Below are 16,483 nucleotides of genomic sequence, written 5' to 3'. Positions count from 1 at the left end.
TCCAATAGTTTTGTTAATGGAGAAGGTGAAAATTTTCTTCTCTGTAGAATGAAACAGTTACTGGCCATGCTATAGAAACAGTTTCCTCTGTGAAAAAAGATGAGGGAAACTGTAACTGCCTTTTAAATATAAGAAACATGCTCTAGGCATACAACGATGAACCGCATGATTATCACAGAAGTCCTCAGTTTGCACAGAAATGCAAAGATTTTATAGTGAGAAGAAATAAAGAGACAGACGGGTTGCACCAGAACCATCAACATTCTAGGAGTTAGGTCTGACCTTCTCTAAGAGAAAGAATAAGGCTCTGATGTAGATTTTTATTATACGCAGACTATCAGAATTGTAATTAATTCTCTGAATAAACAAAGGTCAAACAGTTTAGACAGCAATTTGTGCGTCAGCATTTTAAGTCAGACTTAACAGTCAAGTGAGATGTAAATTCTTACTCTCTGTATTACTATGAACCACTGTCTCAGTTTAAGAACTCAGAAAATACTGCTTTAATTAACATTTGTAAAAATAACTAAAAATACTGAGCAAACAGGAAGTTAGGAATACACATTCTACTTTTTATTTAATAGAAACAGTGCAGCAATTCAGCACAGGGTGGATTCTATTATGTTACAAAATACTTCCTCTCCATCCACTTTCAGTTTGCTCAGAAGACATGGGTTTGTCCTTCCTAACAATTAGCTGTTGCTAGTGGGTCAGAGGAATAAGTCCAACTTTTTTTATATTGTAAAATGATCAGAGAGGCTAAATTTCAAGTACTAGAAAAAGGCGTGGAAAGTACTTTTAGTCATTCATACAATTCTTGTCTTACAGAAACAAAAAAATCAGCAATTTTTCAAACTTAAGCTGTTCAAATATTTAAAATCGTTTACTGTAACCTGTAAAATTATTGATAACCTGAAAGAACTAATTTTACCTGTTTTCTTAGAGAGTCATTCATTTCCTTCAAGGTGTCAAATGATGACTTCAGCCTCCTATTTTCTTTAGTTATTTCTCTCAAGGCTTCTGTCAGCTGTTTAACTTCTGCCTCGTGTTGCTACAGAAATACCAAATTTTAATTTGATATTTAATATTGATTTATCAGAGACTGTGTTCGAAATAATTCAAAGCTAAGTTCCACTTTAGTGTTAAAATAATAGGACAAGCTTTCAAAGATCAAAGTTTGTAGTTCTGCACGGCCAAATTTGCACATCCAACCAGTAGTGAGAAAAACAACATCCATATTGCATGTTAAGAAGAATCTATAAAGAAACTGAGAGCAATGTGCACAACCAATTGCTCTTACTCTTTCCAGATTCTACTCAAAACAGATTATATCAATATGTACATTTCTCAGACAAGTCAGATGTGGGAAAGATTTGTGAACTAGAATCAATGACAAAAAAACTTTTATTTACAGCTTATTCTTCTATATAATTACAAAAAATTGTGATTCTGTTTTGCAGCAACTTTTGAGGTTTCAACTAGTTTTTCTGGCTTTGATCACTCTGAATTATGCAGCACAAGAAACTATTCCTATGCCTCTTAGACTAGTGCTCTGGTTTACACCCCAAGCACAGAAATTGCTAACTGCAACCTGCCATATCCACTGCCATTCTTCTCATTCCCCCGAAACTTATTTTAGATTTAATCTTCTCTGGACATCAGTGCATCTAGTGTATCTCAGATTTGATAAAACAGTGAAGTTTTATTTTACTGAAAACATTCCAGCTATATATGCTTTCCATGAATTCACTATTCTTCACTCATTCACCCACTCATTCTCTACTTTTCCATTTCCAGTCATATCCTCTCTTCCTACACGTGCAAACGACTAAAATAAAGCACAGGAAAAGTTCAAAGGAAGCAAGCCCTGAAGAGATCCTTCTCTGTATTTCTGCTTGGAAGCACGGTTACTTCCATTCCAGCTACTCAGGAAAACCATCTACAATTCCTGTTTTCTCAACTGCTGCTCTTCTTCACTCAACAGGATGAGAACAGCTGTGGGCAGGACATTCCTGTCTAAAGCGCCTACCCACGCTTAGCTAAGAAGACATGAAATGACAGATCCCCTTTTCATACCAATAAACCTGCAGGTGCTGCCAACGTACAATTGAGCGCACCCTATCACATTACATGGAATGTTTCATTTCCATTTTCTACATACACAGTTACAAGCTTTATTTGAAGTTCAATAGCTGCTCTAGGAAGAATCAGTAGAGAATTATTAATGTAAAAGGTAATTGGTATCAATTCAGTTGTTAAGCCATAGGGTTGTAGGTGATGTACAGATGTCTAAGTCATCCACTTCCATAAGCAAATCAGGTGATGCCATCCATATCACAACCAGCTATACCATTTCACTCCTGCCAGATGTTTGCCTAGTCTGTTCTTAAGTCCCCCAATACTGGGAACACTGCAGTCTGACCAATCTACCTGTTCCTATGCTTTAACTAGTTTTGTTTAGAGCTAGTTCTTCCTAATACATAAACTAATTTTCCCTTACTACTACTACATATCCTATCACAGACATGAAAAAATACTAGTTTCTTCCTCTTTGTTGCAGCCTTTTATGTAGCTGAAGCTTGGCACATTAACCCTCAGTTCATCCTGTATGTTGAACCCATGCATCTGCTCATCATCCCCTATTTCTGCAGCTGCTATTTCTATTCAAGTGCAATACTGTACACTCACACCTTCGGAATAGTATAATTTTTTTTTTTTCAGACCTACCATATCTTCAATTTGTCAAGATCAGTTTTAATCCTAATGTTCTTTTTCAGCATGCTTGAAATTCTCCCTCACTTGCTATTTTCTTCAAATTTAATAAGTATGCTCTTTCTCACCGTCAAACTTCTTATTGAAAATACTGAATAATACTGGACTGAAAAGATACTCCAGAATCCACTACGTACACTCCTCCTACTTTACTGTGAACTACCATCTCACTACAGCTTTACACCAACTGCATTACGTCTACGTTATACTTTCCTAACATGATTATGAAAATGCCGTACAAAACTGTATAAAAATTTCTAATTAAGTCCAGACATATATATAACTACTACTCCTCTATTAGCAACACCCGCTACCTTGCCGCAGTGGAAATGAGACTGATTTGACAATTTATGATTATGCATATGCTAGTAGTTATTTATTGTACTGTTTTCTGCATCGTGCTTCCCATGGTTTGTTCATAGCTCATTTCAGGATTCTACCTATTTATTTATTTAGAGAACTGGCATCACGTTGATGGCTGTACAACTCTTTCCCTTTTGAAAAGAAAGGGACCACATTTTTTTAGTCTTCTAATACTCCATTTGACCTCCACAGATTTTCACAGATAACCACTAATTTTTCCTGGGTTTTCATCAGCCAGTTCTCTAACTGGTGTAAAATTCTTAAAGCTCGGAAGATTTGAAACATCTAACTTAACGCCTTAACCTATTCCTTCCCTGTTCAGCACCTGAGGTGCCTCTCTCCTTTGACACCCTTTTCCTCCTTTTTAACTTGTGATCTATTATCCCTTAACAGCTTGTGGGAAAGGTTTATCTGCACATTTCAAAGAAATGTAATATCTCAGCTTATGGTTTTGACACTAAGTACGCATATTTAAGGACTTCTCTTGGTGATCTTCTGGATAATAACCAAAACTTTCCACAAGACCTAAATTAAATAGTAAACACCCACAAGAACAGTGTTGTTGAAATCATACCATTTCATTTCCTCCCACAGCCCCAAAGTTAGGTTAATCTTTTCTTTCTTTGAACTTTTTGACTTTTTCTGCTAATACTCTCTGCAATAGTTGTTTCGTCATAAGATCTCATTGTGTCTTAAAGCCTTCCCAAGGAAATCTACTTCAACTACAGCTAACACAAAGATTTAAGTTACATACAATTGCAGATAGACCATCATTTTTTCTCTAATAGCGGTCGCATAGTTTTTGCTGGTTTAGAAACAAGTTACCTTTTCTAAATTGTAACTGTAAAATGTGCCTACAAATCAGACAACTAAATGCACCACTCAAACAGAAGCCATACAAAAACCCTAACAATATTGTTTGGTAGACATTTCATTTGGGAATTTCAAGCACATTAAATAAACAACCATTATATCCAGCAAACGTGATTACTTACGATAACTACAAACAAGTTGAATGGCATGTAGAGCAATAAACATAATTAAATATATTACTGCACCTCTTTTATAATTCCAAATTTTGTGTGAACTTCTTCCTCAACACCTTTTATTTTAGCCAAAGCCGCTTCATGTCTAAAAAGCAATGCTTCTCGCTCCATTAGAAAATGCTCTCGTTTCTGGAGTTGCAGAGCATACTCCTGCTGTGCTGAACTTTCTCTCTGTATCAAGAAAACCTGTGCTGAAACAGCTTTAAAATCCATGCAATTATCACAATTTATATTGAATTTGAATTTTCTCTCCCAGAGATATGCTTAGCTCTTTGTAAAATTATACAGTGTTACACAATAGCTTACTAATTTAAAGTATCCTGATGGACACCTATGTTCAGTTTCCCCACACATAAACCCACATGACTTTGATGTGCGTTGGGATGGCTTGGACCTCCAAAATACAAAATTCAACTCTACATGGTTGTTCAAGTATAAACCTAGACAATTAAACTTAGGCTTTTGCTTTCAAAAGTTTTGGATAATGGTATTAACTGTAAGACAAAACAGAGTCTGATGCAACTATCTATCCTGAACACTAGATTACTATATTGTTTCTTCAATTAGTGAAAAGCATCCCTGAAAAAGTGGTGAGGAAAAAAAAGAGACACAACATTATTTTTTGCAAAAGACAGTCCTGGAAGGGTATCTAGCAGAAGCATGGGAGCCATTACAGAATAAAACCATAGGTTCTTCTGTTAGTGGCCTAGGCCTGCTAGGGGATGAACTGCTGGGATTTCCCAGCAGCAGCAAAGTAAAGATAAGGCAGAATGGAAGGTTTTTGCAGGATGCCAGGAAGGCAAGCACTCTTGAATGCCTAAAGCCAGGAGAGTAGTTTCAGATGCTTTCAGGAGAAGCAACGGTTACAGGCGCTTCCCTCCACGCCCACAGTGTGTCACAAGACACTCCCCTTGGATGCAGCAGTACTGTGTTCAAACTCCCTCAAGTTGAATTTTATCTGATCTACCCACCATGCAAATCAAAGCACCACTACCAAATCAGTGAATTTAGGGGAAGAGGTGGATGATGACAGAGTTTTAGTATATAAGTAATTTTGATTAGTGTAAGTAATAGTAATACTTTTAGTATGTAAGAAATTAAGTTTTAGTACGTAAGTAACTTCTGAATTCTCTGTCAAAAGCGAGACTCTTCATAACATTACTCAACAAAATTTTTAAGGCAATTCCAGTTCCTACCTGGAGTTTCTGATGTATGACAAATAATTCATCATAAATTTGACTGATGTGCGGAGGTATTAAGCCTTGACTATTGCGTGCTTGAGCATCAGTTCCACTCAGAATTTTCCTTACCAAACCATCGGTAATATTTCGGTCACTATTTTGTCGTGTATTTGCAATCAAATGTGATGACAAAGTGCTGCCTATGGAAAGGAAAAACCCATTTTACATTAAAAAATTAGTCCTAGATAAATAATGACATGATTGTTGTTCCAAAACAGCAAAAACTTATTTTAGGTATTTAGAGTGACAAATATAGAGCAAGAGGTATCAAGATGAGAAAGTAATCTCCTAAAGAATTATGGAGAATTACTCAAAGCTGTGTTCGATGACTTGTTTGAATTGATTAGTGATCAATGAAGTTTTTTAAGTAAAACTGTGCCCTCCAATATAGAAATTCCATAGATATCTGTATGAAAACTAAGCACAGACTGAATCATAATGTAGCCAAACTCTCCTATAAATTTTCTAAGGGCTTCAGACAAGTGATTCGCTGCTAACTAGACCTTGGCCTGACAGCTAAGCTAACAGAAGAAAACTTAAGAAACTATTGAACATAACATGAGAAACTGCTAGACATGATGGATTACAGTGTAAGAAGCGGATGAAAGTTGCAGATAGCAGAGTGATGAACAGCTGGATCTCATAAATAGCCAAAGAGCCAAAATTTACAGGTAATTGATGGTGAGTATTGTGATCTGTTAGGGAGAGACATCTTGCAAGGCCAGCTGCACTGAGGTGCAACATTAGGCCAAGATTACCTAGGTGACAGTATCAGAAATACAAGTTTGGGTAGTGTGCTGGTTTTGGCTGTGACAGAATTAATTTTCTTCATAGTAGCTGGTATGGTGCTGTGTTTTGAATTTGTGACAATTTGCTGATGCACAGGGATGTTTTAGCTATTGCTGACCAGTGCTTACACAGAGCCAAGGTCTTCTCTGTTTCTTATGCTGCCCTGCCAGCGAGGAGGCTGGGGGGTGCACAAGGAGTTGGGAGAGGACACAGCCGGGACAGCTGACCCCAAATGACCAAAGGGATGTCCCAGACCATATGACATCAAGCTCAGCATATAAAGCTGGGGGAAGAAGAAGGGGAGACTTTCAGAGTCATGGCATTTGTCTTCCCAAGTACTCTTTATGCGTGATGGAGCCCTGCTTTCCTGGAGATGGCTGAACACCTGCCTGCTGATGGGAAGCGGTGAATGAATTCCTTGTTTTGCTTTGCTTGTGTGTGTGGCTTTTGCTTTACCTATTAAACTGGCTTTATCTCAGTCCACGAGTTTTCTCACCGTTACCTTTCTGATTCTCTCCCTTTGTACTGGGGGGGGACGGAGGGGAGTGCAGGGGGAAGAGTGAGCAAGCAGCTGTGTGGGGCTGAGCTGCCTGTGGCGGTTAAACCACAACAGGTACAGATGTAGCAAAACTCAGGCCAAGGAGGAAAAAGCAATTAGGGATAGGTTGGTTGTTTGGCAGACAACCAGGGAAGAGAAAAGAAGGATAATAAGAAAGAGCATCAAGAAACAGGAAAAATGTTACTAGATATGCAAATGATGTAATCGGGGTTAATTGGTGGTATGCATCAGGCAGCCCTGTGGTTGATCATCCATCACAGCTGAAGTAGGACAATAAACCAAACTTGTTCTTCTGCCACAGTGCGTCTGCTTCAAGGGTAAGGAAGAAGAGCATAGCTAGTACAACGCCACATAAATCATAATAGAAAAAAAAGAGAAAAGAAACCAGTAAAAAAAGTAGTGATAAATATCAGATTTTCATATTTATTTTGCCTTTGATCCCAAATACTGTAAACTATGCTTTTTTCCTGGTGCAATTAATTTTTTTTTTCTTTTGAGAAAGAACGTGTTTTCAAGAAAGCTGTTCTTATACTCTTCCCCACCCATTTAATACAACTCTTGGTGACAGTCCATTACAGTTCCATTGACCTGTTCTGCCTGACTTCTGAGATTCCTTTTAGCTCCTTCCTGGGGTTGGTTGGTTGGTTGGCTGGCTCCACATTTCCAGATATACTTTCAAAAGAATTCAGCAATGTTCTTCTAAACCTAAAACTCTCCACAAAAGACAGAGCTACACCGATTCACAAATTCCTCCAATTGTGGCAGCATTTTCAAACATTTGTAGTGAATTAATGCAGCTGCTCCCTGCTACAATCTTCCAGTTAGAATTTCCTTAGTTAACTAAACAACAGATAACACTACTTCTCTACCCACTGCCAGTTTTCACTGCTTAAACTAACAGAAGACACCTGACTTAACAGAGTTGCAGTATTTGTTAATGCAGCTAGCTACTTAAAAGAAAACAAAACAAACAAAAGACCCCCCCAAAAGAAAAATCCAAACCCCATTCTGTTTCTTCATTCATATTATAAAGTTACCTGGCAATCAGTTGCATAAAAGGTTGATTTTTCTTTTTTAAATGTATGTTATATGTCTGGACCTCCAAAACTAATTCTAAAGGAGTTACTCATACTTACATGAAAGGTTAAATCCCCAAATTAATACATTTTAGCTGATTATTGTATTTCTGAACTGAATAAAATACATTTACTAGAAAGTTTTTTAAATTACATATTATACTTCACAGAGTTGTAAAAATATTTAAAATTTGGTATTTATTACCTGTTTCCACATATATAGCTGTGTTTTGAACTGCATCAGTTTCAGAGCAATTCATGGTCTTTTCTTCTACTTCTATACCACTTGAATCACAAAAAGAATCTTGCTCATCATCAAAACTAAAAAAATACAAGAAAGCGATAATTTGAAATTACTCAGTCCCTTTCTAAAATACTACATAGAGCATTGAGAGAAGTTTGTATAAAAATGCAAACATTGCTCAATCTAAGATTTTTATATCTGACTGGTAACAAATAGCAGAGTTAAATAATTTTGATGGATGGCATTATTTCTCACAAGATTTTAACCACAACAACTAGTAATGCTGCCAACTTAAAAGTAATAACAATAGCTAGAATTTTCATTCTGTAAGCACATGTATGCAGCAGGCAACACCAACACTTTTTTCTCACCACCAAGCACCACATTCCAGGAAAGCTAAAAGTACAAACACCCGTTTTCTTTTTTTTTTTTTTTCATATTTGGTGTGAAGTAGCCCTGAAAAGAGATTTCTTGGCTTTCAGAATCAAATTATCTCTAAACAAACTTAAAGCTGTTCATCAGTCTTAGCTACTTGCTTTCCTCCTAGTTCAGTTTATATCCTCCCTGTATCCCATTAGCAATTCCAACATACACAGATTAAAAAGTGAGCGAGACAATACTCCTCATTCACATTATTATATATGCAACCCCAAGCACGACTATAGGCTGGGCGAGGAATGGATTGAAAGCAGCCCCGAGGAGAAGGACTTGGGGGCATTGATTGGTAAGAAGCTCAACATGAGCCGGCAGTGTGCGCTTGCAGCCCAGAAAGCCAACCGTGTCCTGGGCTGCATCAAAAGAGGTGTGACCAGCAGGTCGAGGGAGGTGATCCTGCCCCTCTACTCTGCTCTTGTGAGACCCCACCTGGAGTACTGCGTCCAGCTCTGGGGGCCCCAGTACAAGACAGACATGGAGCTGTTGGAGCGAGTCCAGAGGAGGCCACGAAGCTGATCAGAGGGCTGGAGCACCTCTCCTGTGAGGACAGGCTGAGAGAGTTGGGGTTGTTCAGCCTGGAGAAGAGAAGGCTCTGGGGAGATCTAATTGCGGCCTTCCAGCACCTGAAGGGGCCTACAGGAAAGCTGGGGAGGGACTGTTTATCAGGGAGTGCAGTGACAGGACAAGGGGTAATGGGTTTAAGCTGAAGGAGGGTCGATTTAGATTAGATGTTAGAAAGAAATTCTTCACTGTGAGGGTGGTGAGGCACTGGAACAGGTTGCCCAGAGAAGCTGTGGATGCCCCCTCCCTGGAAGTGTTCAAGGCCAGGTTGGATGAGGCTTTGGGCAACCTGGTCTAGTGGAGGGTGCCCCTGCCCATGGCAGGGGGGTTGGAACTAGATGGTCTTTAAGGTCCCTTCCAGCCCAAACCATTCTATGATTCTGTGATTTCATACATCAGCCACAAACAGTTCTTTACTTCACAAGAAAACAAGCATCTTAAAACAACTTCTGGATCTGTGCAATCCAAACATATTGTCTACTCATGGTTTATCTGGATTATGAGAGATAATGAATGATAAAGGAGAGCTGAAGAGAAAAACACCTCTTACCAATCCCAGTCTTTAAAACTTTGTAGGCAATCACTAGAAGATCTGATGCTGTTCTCTCTTCCACCTTCTGTAAATTCTGACTCTAATGAACATTTGGATAAAGAAATAGTTGTATTTTCCAGTGAGCTGTCCATGTGACCTGGAAGATACAAAATAATTTTATTTTGCATTTGAGAAACTGACATTAAGAAAACAACAAGGGCTTATCAGAAATGTTCACCATGTAATCATGTATGTTTAAGAACGAAAGAAAACACTGACGCAGCCTGACAAATGAATGAAGAATTCTAACAGTTTGAACTACAGGAACAATTATTTAGTTTTCAAAGCAGATTTGTCTTTCTGAAGTTTTACAACTTGCCTTCATATACTATTTTTTTGATAACCAAACTGTCCACATGCACAAGCAACGTGTTTCTCAAGAGGCCCAAAGACATTCTAAATATTAAACGTATATGTATCTTTAAATTAAAGCCAAATGTATGCATTATGAGGTGGACTGCTACCAACTACTTCAGGCAGGACTTAAACACAAACAGGTTGGGAAACATTGTTCTAAAGTATCCTTTGTGCTCTTCATGTGAATGTTAACATTCCCAGGCTGGCTCCCAGATATCACAAACCCCTGATCAAGAACGTCTACCTATATAAAATGAGAAAATACCTACTTAAAATAGATTTAGGAATGATACAGTTTAGGTATATATTTTCCCTGAAAAAGACATCAAAGTGCCATTGTTTGGTCTTACCTTTGTATACTAGGGAGTTTCCACTCTTATATTCAGTATATAATGCTCCTGAAAGGCAGTCCTACAAGAAAGCACAAAACCACTGTAACATAGTCAGAATTTTCAGGGATATGTATGTTACAACTTATTTGTTTAACAGTTACAACGCCTTGTGACAGAATTTACTACAAACTACTGACTTTGAAAAGGGAAGTGGTTTTTTAATATATACATGTAAATGGCCCTCATATTAATATAGAGGCAAGCATATTCCCCACAGTCTAATAACAAAATATTCATAGTATTATATGTTAAAATATTTGAGAGACTACAAGATGCTATGAAGACAGTGACATAAAATAAGGACAGAAAAGTAGGATTAGGTAATCGTGGAAATGGCGCCATCTATCTTCACATCTAGGCTTTTTACGTCAAAGTTTCCTGCTCTACTTTTTCCTACTAACTTGTAACTACATTATTAAAAAAAAAAAAAAAGAATGACAGAAGTGTTAGGCTACAAGCAAAATCAATTAAATATACATTAGAAAAGATCAGACTCAAAGCAGCTCTCATGATATTAGTTGTGCTTTACTCCATCTCTCTGCTATGCTCTCAGTGAAGTGACCAACTGCTGCATTTTCTTGTACTTAAACGCTGCTTTTTAATGAAATATCAAAAAGCACAAACAAATCTAGAATTTCTTTCCTGGCAAGCATTGCACTTTTTTAAAAGACAACTTTTGAAATTATTTTTCTTTAAAGAATAGTTCTGTAATTCAAAGCAGAATATTCCCCAAGAGAAACACAGCATCTAGAGCACCACAAAATGCTACCCGAGTTGCAAATCCTTCTGGAGGAACTAAGGAACATCCAGATTTTAGCTGCTAAAGAACTCAAACCTTCACCTCATATTTGGGACAATTCCTGATCCTAAAATGGCAAGTCAAGCTTCGTCGGAAAAAAAAGGATGGCTTCTGTATTCATTTGGTGATTCCCAGGACCAACTTGATCTCCCAATCCAACTGTGTGTCTAGCCCAAATCCAGCTTTTAATCTCTCTCTATCTTTGGCTGCTGACGGGAAATTTTACAACACATGACTTCCCTTGCAGCACAAATTTGAACACTTAAGGTCTGTTAGCCCCTGGGCACACTGGAGGCATTAGACCCATGGAATACAGATGCAAGAAAGGAACTGCAAAAATTTGTCTCAGTGAAAGACAAACACACCAGACAAAATAAAAGTGCCTAGCCAGTGAGTATTCCTTCTACAAAGCGTCAAAGATTTTTGAAACACTGGCTGGGGGCAGGGGGGGCATGTCTTTGCTGCTGGATTTTTAGACAGACCAGTTTCCTAATCCACTGTGCAAACCAATAAATGCTTATGTCAGCACAAGTAATGGAAACAGAGGAATCACAATCCAGTTCCTTAATTCACATTGGTGCAAAGAACCTGGTGTAAAATAGCATTGCTTTACCTCAGCAAGGGAATGATACCCATCATAATTTACTGTCTGGTCAGTGTGGCAGTCTCTACGCATTTGATTCTCCTCTAGTTGACTAGACATGGAAAAATTTCCTGCTCCCTGAAATCAGAGCTAATCACTAGGCTTCGCAAAAAACCACAAACACTTCCAACACATTCTAAATAAGGCTAGCAATTGCCATAGCAAAATAAGATATGAATGAAATGAGTTATCCTATTTTATACATGCCTAGTATACTATTTCTAAGAGGATTCACATATTATCTTGCCCAACTGGCAGGCACCAGAAGGTTTAGGCAAAAACTAAGTGCCAAGCCGCTCAGACTGTGTTTTGGGAACGTATAAAATTTGGAACTGCAATTTCCTAGGAAATTTCAAGTACAGACAAGGATGACTCTTCAGCAATTCCACTATAACGCAGTAAGAGCAAAGGGACAGGGGAAGGATTAGAAAGAACACTTGACGCATGAACTCCTAAAGTCAGTTTAAGTCCCTCTTTCGGCTCTCACACTACGCGCGCAGGTAACACCACAGTGTTTACAACGAACCCCGACGGAGGGGACACAGACGCCCCCCTCCCTCCCCTCCCAGCACGTCAGGGACCGGGAGAGGAGAAACGGCTTTCCTCCTCCTCCTCCTCCTCCTCCTCTCCCCCCCGCCCCCGCCACTCACCTCCCTCCCCTGGCGCGTAGCCCCCCAGCCCTCCCGTCTCACCCCCGCCGGCCCACACCGGTAGCGCCGCTGCAGACCCTCGGGGGAGCGGCTGAGGCCGGGGCCCGCCATGGCGCACCGCCGCGCCACTCGCGCTCGAAGAAACCGCCACCGCCCGCAGGCGCGGGAGGCCACGGGGGAACAGGCGGGCGCGCGGCGGCGCGCAGGCGTACACGCTCCCACGGGCCAGTGGGGCCGGGCGAGGCGCAGGCGCGTCTGCTCCCCCGTGGCGGCGGGAACTCGCCGCTTCTGCCGCCGAGCGGGCCGGGGGGCGGGCAGAGGGTCCCCCGCCACACCGCCGCCCCTGCCTGCCGGTGCTTCCCGCCCCACAAACCCCAGCGACGACTGTTCCGCCCCGGCGGGACACTGGTTCCTGCGGCTCCAGCCTCCCCCTCCTGCCTGTGGAGCGGGCCTAGGCCCCAGTTTCACACCGCAAGCCAGAGCAGGTGTGGTTTAGTGTTGTACAGTCTAGTGCTTCGGTAAGAGCTTTAGGGAAGAAGTACTCCTATTATCCTTTAAAAAAATACCAAAAAAGAGTTTAAAGCTGAATTCTAAGGTACATATTTCCAACTTGAAGATTATAATGCCGAATTTTGGTTACCTTAAGAAAAATCCTAGATAATGTCAGCACTGAGCTGTAGAGTAGAAGTTTAAAAAACGCCCACATTTATTCATGCATTTTCACTACCAAGAGACAAAAGTTTTAAAAGATAAAAACTGCAATAATTCAGTTGTGCAGTGAGGTCAGAAAAGTCTGACATATGAAATGAAGCTAATGAATGCAGAAGACAGCAGTAGCAGTGGGTTATACTACAGCATTTCAAGTAAGTAGATGTTTTTTGTGATGAATTACAGAGGATTTGTTCATTGTAAAATAAATAATCAGCTAAGGAGATAAGGTTTCGCAATTTACGGCCTTGTCATGGAGGGAGGATTAAGCAAGTAGATAGTGGGGAAAGGGGTGTCGGGTAAACATCCTTGTTAAAACAAAAGACCCTTGTGAAATACCCCACCACAAGACATCCTGTTTCACGCTTCACTCCCCCCACCTGAACACGAGCACAACGCATGATCGCCAGAGGAAGTAACGACCCCCTCCTCAGCAACGGACTGCGCAGCCTCAGACGACTCGGCAAGTCCCAACAAGCCGGAACTTGAATGCTGTAAAACAGAGACTCTGGAAAGGGGAGATGCGGGCTGTGGTGGAGCGGAGACTCCCCAGCCGTCCAGCGCTGTTTTGCTTGTGCCTGCTTACTTGATTAATAAAATATTTTGCTAGACCAAGATATTTGTATGGTCTCGCTTATAACAAATTTGGTGCCGTGACTCGGATGAAGGCGGACTGACTGGGAATCCCTTCCAGGGGAGGCGCCCCGCCGATTTCGGCGGCCACGGAACGGGAAATCCCGCTCAAGCCCTTCACCGACGAACCCAAAATTAGGCACAAGCAAATAAAGCCGGCAAAACCCCAAGTAATCTTTGTGCACGAAGACCGAATGAAGACTCAGGATTGAGTAAGTATAGGCCGGTGATCCATTCGATTGGGGTTGGTGATCCCGGAGCACAACGAACGAGACGTCCAATCGTGGACGAAGCGAGTGCGGACCCCTCTGTAGTGCGGTTCCCACATCCCGCGAGGGACTGGGCCACGAAAAGGGGGAGTGCGTGAGTGTGTGTGCGTGGTGCTTCGGAAGATGGGGCAGAAGAAAAGTAAGCCTTCTGACTCCATGGGAGGGGGACATAGCGGTGCAGCAATACCCTCTATTCCCCCCGATAGTCCGTTAGGTTTAATGATTAAGCATTGGGATAAATCCCCTTCTAGGCGGGGAAAGAGTAATGTTAAAATGATTCATTACTGTATTGAAGTATGGGGTAATAAGCCCATAAAAGGGGACAGTGTTTTCTGGCCCCCACTTGGTTCCTTTGAGGATTGGGTATGTCAGGCTCTTTACACCTATGTAAATTCTAAAGAACCTTTTAGTTTGGAGGAAAGCAAGTATGTGCACCTCTGGATAAATTCAGATATAAGGATGCATTTATATCCACTAAAAGAAAAAGGAGGGCGGGATAAGAAGAAGAGAGACTTAGAAGTCCTAACATTGCCCCCACCCTATGTACCACCGCCCGCGCCAACGGCCCCTGTCCTTAATGGACTTTCTGAACCAACAATGTCAGGAGAATCAGAGTCAGATCATGAGGTACAAGGGCCAATAACTAGAAGTAGGGCAAGAAATCAAAAATTGACCTAGGAGAAGGATTGTATCCGTTGCGAGAAATAGCAATGGGAGGACCCCAGCCAGGGATGGGATATGTAGCTGTCCCCCTTTAATTCGGGGGATGTTAGAGATTTTAAGAAAGAAATGGGAAACTTGTTGGAAGACCCACTGGGAGTAGCAGAACGGGTAGATCAATTCCTGGGTCCAAATATATATACCTGGGAGGAATTACAGTCCATCCTGGGAATCCTCTTTACATCAGAAGAAAGAGGAATGATTCGGCGCGCTGGTATGCGAATTTGGGACCAGCAGCACCAGCAAGGTCCGGCTGCAGATATTAAATGGCCAGTGCAGTCGCCAAATTGGAATAATCAGGATCCCATACACCGGGGTCACATGCAAGATCTGAGAATTATTATAATTCAAGGGATACGGGAATCAGTCCCCAGAGGACAAAATATAAACAAAGCCTTTAACGAACAGCAAAAGAAAGATGAAACCCCAACGGAATGGTTAGAGAGGCTAAGGAGAAGTTTGCAACTATATAGTGGTTTGGATCCAGGAACCCCGGTAGGGGAAGCGTTACTTAAAACTCAGTTTGTGGCCAAGTCCTGGACAGATATCAGGAAGAAGTTAGAAAAGATTGAGGATTGGCAAGACAGAGGCTTGGATGAGCTTCTGAGAGAGGCACAGAAAGTGTACGTTAGAAGAGAAGATGAGAAGGAGAAGAAACAGGTGCGAATGATGGTAGCTGCAGTACGAGAAGGGAAGAGAGGAAGTAAACTAAAAAGAAGGCCTGAATCAACACCCGGGAGATTCAGGAAGGGAGGAAAAGATAATGTGGGGCAAAGAGATGTGACCTGTTTTTACTGCAATAAGAAGGGTCACATGAAAAGGGAATGCAGACAGAGAAAAGAGGATGAAAGGATGTTTAAAAATGAATAGGGGTGTCAGGGGCTCTACTTGCTGGGGATCCGGAAAAAGAATGAGCCCTTGATAAAGTTGAAAGTGGGTCCCCAGCGTGAGGAGGTAGAATTCCTCGTAGATACAGGGGCTGAAAGATCAACAGTCCAAACTCTACCCACAGGATGTGAAGCATCCTCAGAAAAGGTACAAGTAATAGGAGCAAAAGGGGAGCCCTTTGGGGTTCCTGTCATAAAAGGAGTTGTGATTGAATCGGACTCCAAGCTAGGCATTGGATTGTTGCTCCTAGTACCAGAGGCTGAATATAACTTACTGGGTAGAGATTTAATAATAGAATTGGGAATAGGATTAGAGGTAGTAGGTAGAAAATTGGAAATTAAATTGTGTCCTCTCCGGATAGAGGATGAGGAAAATATTAACCCTGAGGTTTGGTACACTCCTGAGAGTATGGGCAAACTAAATATAAAACCCTTTAAGATAACCATAAGTAATCCGGAAGTGCCGGTTAGAATAAAACAGTATCCCTTGTCCGAAGAAGACAGAAAAGGATTAAAACCTGAAGTTCAACGGTTATTACAACAAGGCTTATTAGAGCCCTGTATGTCTCCCTTCAATACCCCTATCCTACCAGTAAAAAAGAAAGATGGTAAATACAGGTTAGTACATGATTTAAGGGGAATTAATAAGAGAACTGTAACTAGATTCCCGGTGGTAGCAAATCCGCATACTCTGTTGAGCCAATTACACCCAGACGATAAGTGGTACAGCGTTATAGATTTGAAAGG

General features: G+C 40.9%; 1 protein-coding gene across 7 annotated transcripts in view; it reads right to left on the bottom strand.

Annotated features, from left to right (window-relative positions):
• The window catches only part of CCDC138 (coiled-coil domain containing 138), a 38,960-nt gene extending 26,206 nt beyond the window's left edge, over positions 1–12,754 (bottom strand). For 2 of the 7 annotated variants that reach the window (XR_008577892.1, XM_054832094.1), the window contains exons 1-7: positions 12,562–12,754; positions 10,386–10,446; positions 9,637–9,775; positions 8,052–8,167; positions 5,378–5,562; positions 4,194–4,367; positions 932–1,051 (exon numbers count right to left, since the gene is read on the bottom strand). Coding sequence is in view for 5 of the 7 variants with exons in the window: in XM_054832094.1 (XP_054688069.1) it covers positions 932–1,051; positions 4,194–4,367; positions 5,378–5,562; positions 8,052–8,167; positions 9,637–9,775; positions 10,386–10,446; positions 12,562–12,630 (864 nt within the window). In the remaining 2 variants the exon portion in view is untranslated. The other 5 variants (XM_054832100.1, XM_054832114.1, XM_054832122.1 and 2 more) reach the window with 5 other exon arrangements.
• Positions 12,755–16,483: the final 3,729 nt, after the last annotated feature.

Source organism: Grus americana, chromosome 1 (assembly GCF_028858705.1).
Source record: "Grus americana isolate bGruAme1 chromosome 1, bGruAme1.mat, whole genome shotgun sequence".
Lineage (NCBI taxonomy): Eukaryota > Metazoa > Chordata > Aves > Gruiformes > Gruidae > Grus > Grus americana.
This window is presented reverse-complemented; position numbering and strand designations above follow the sequence as displayed.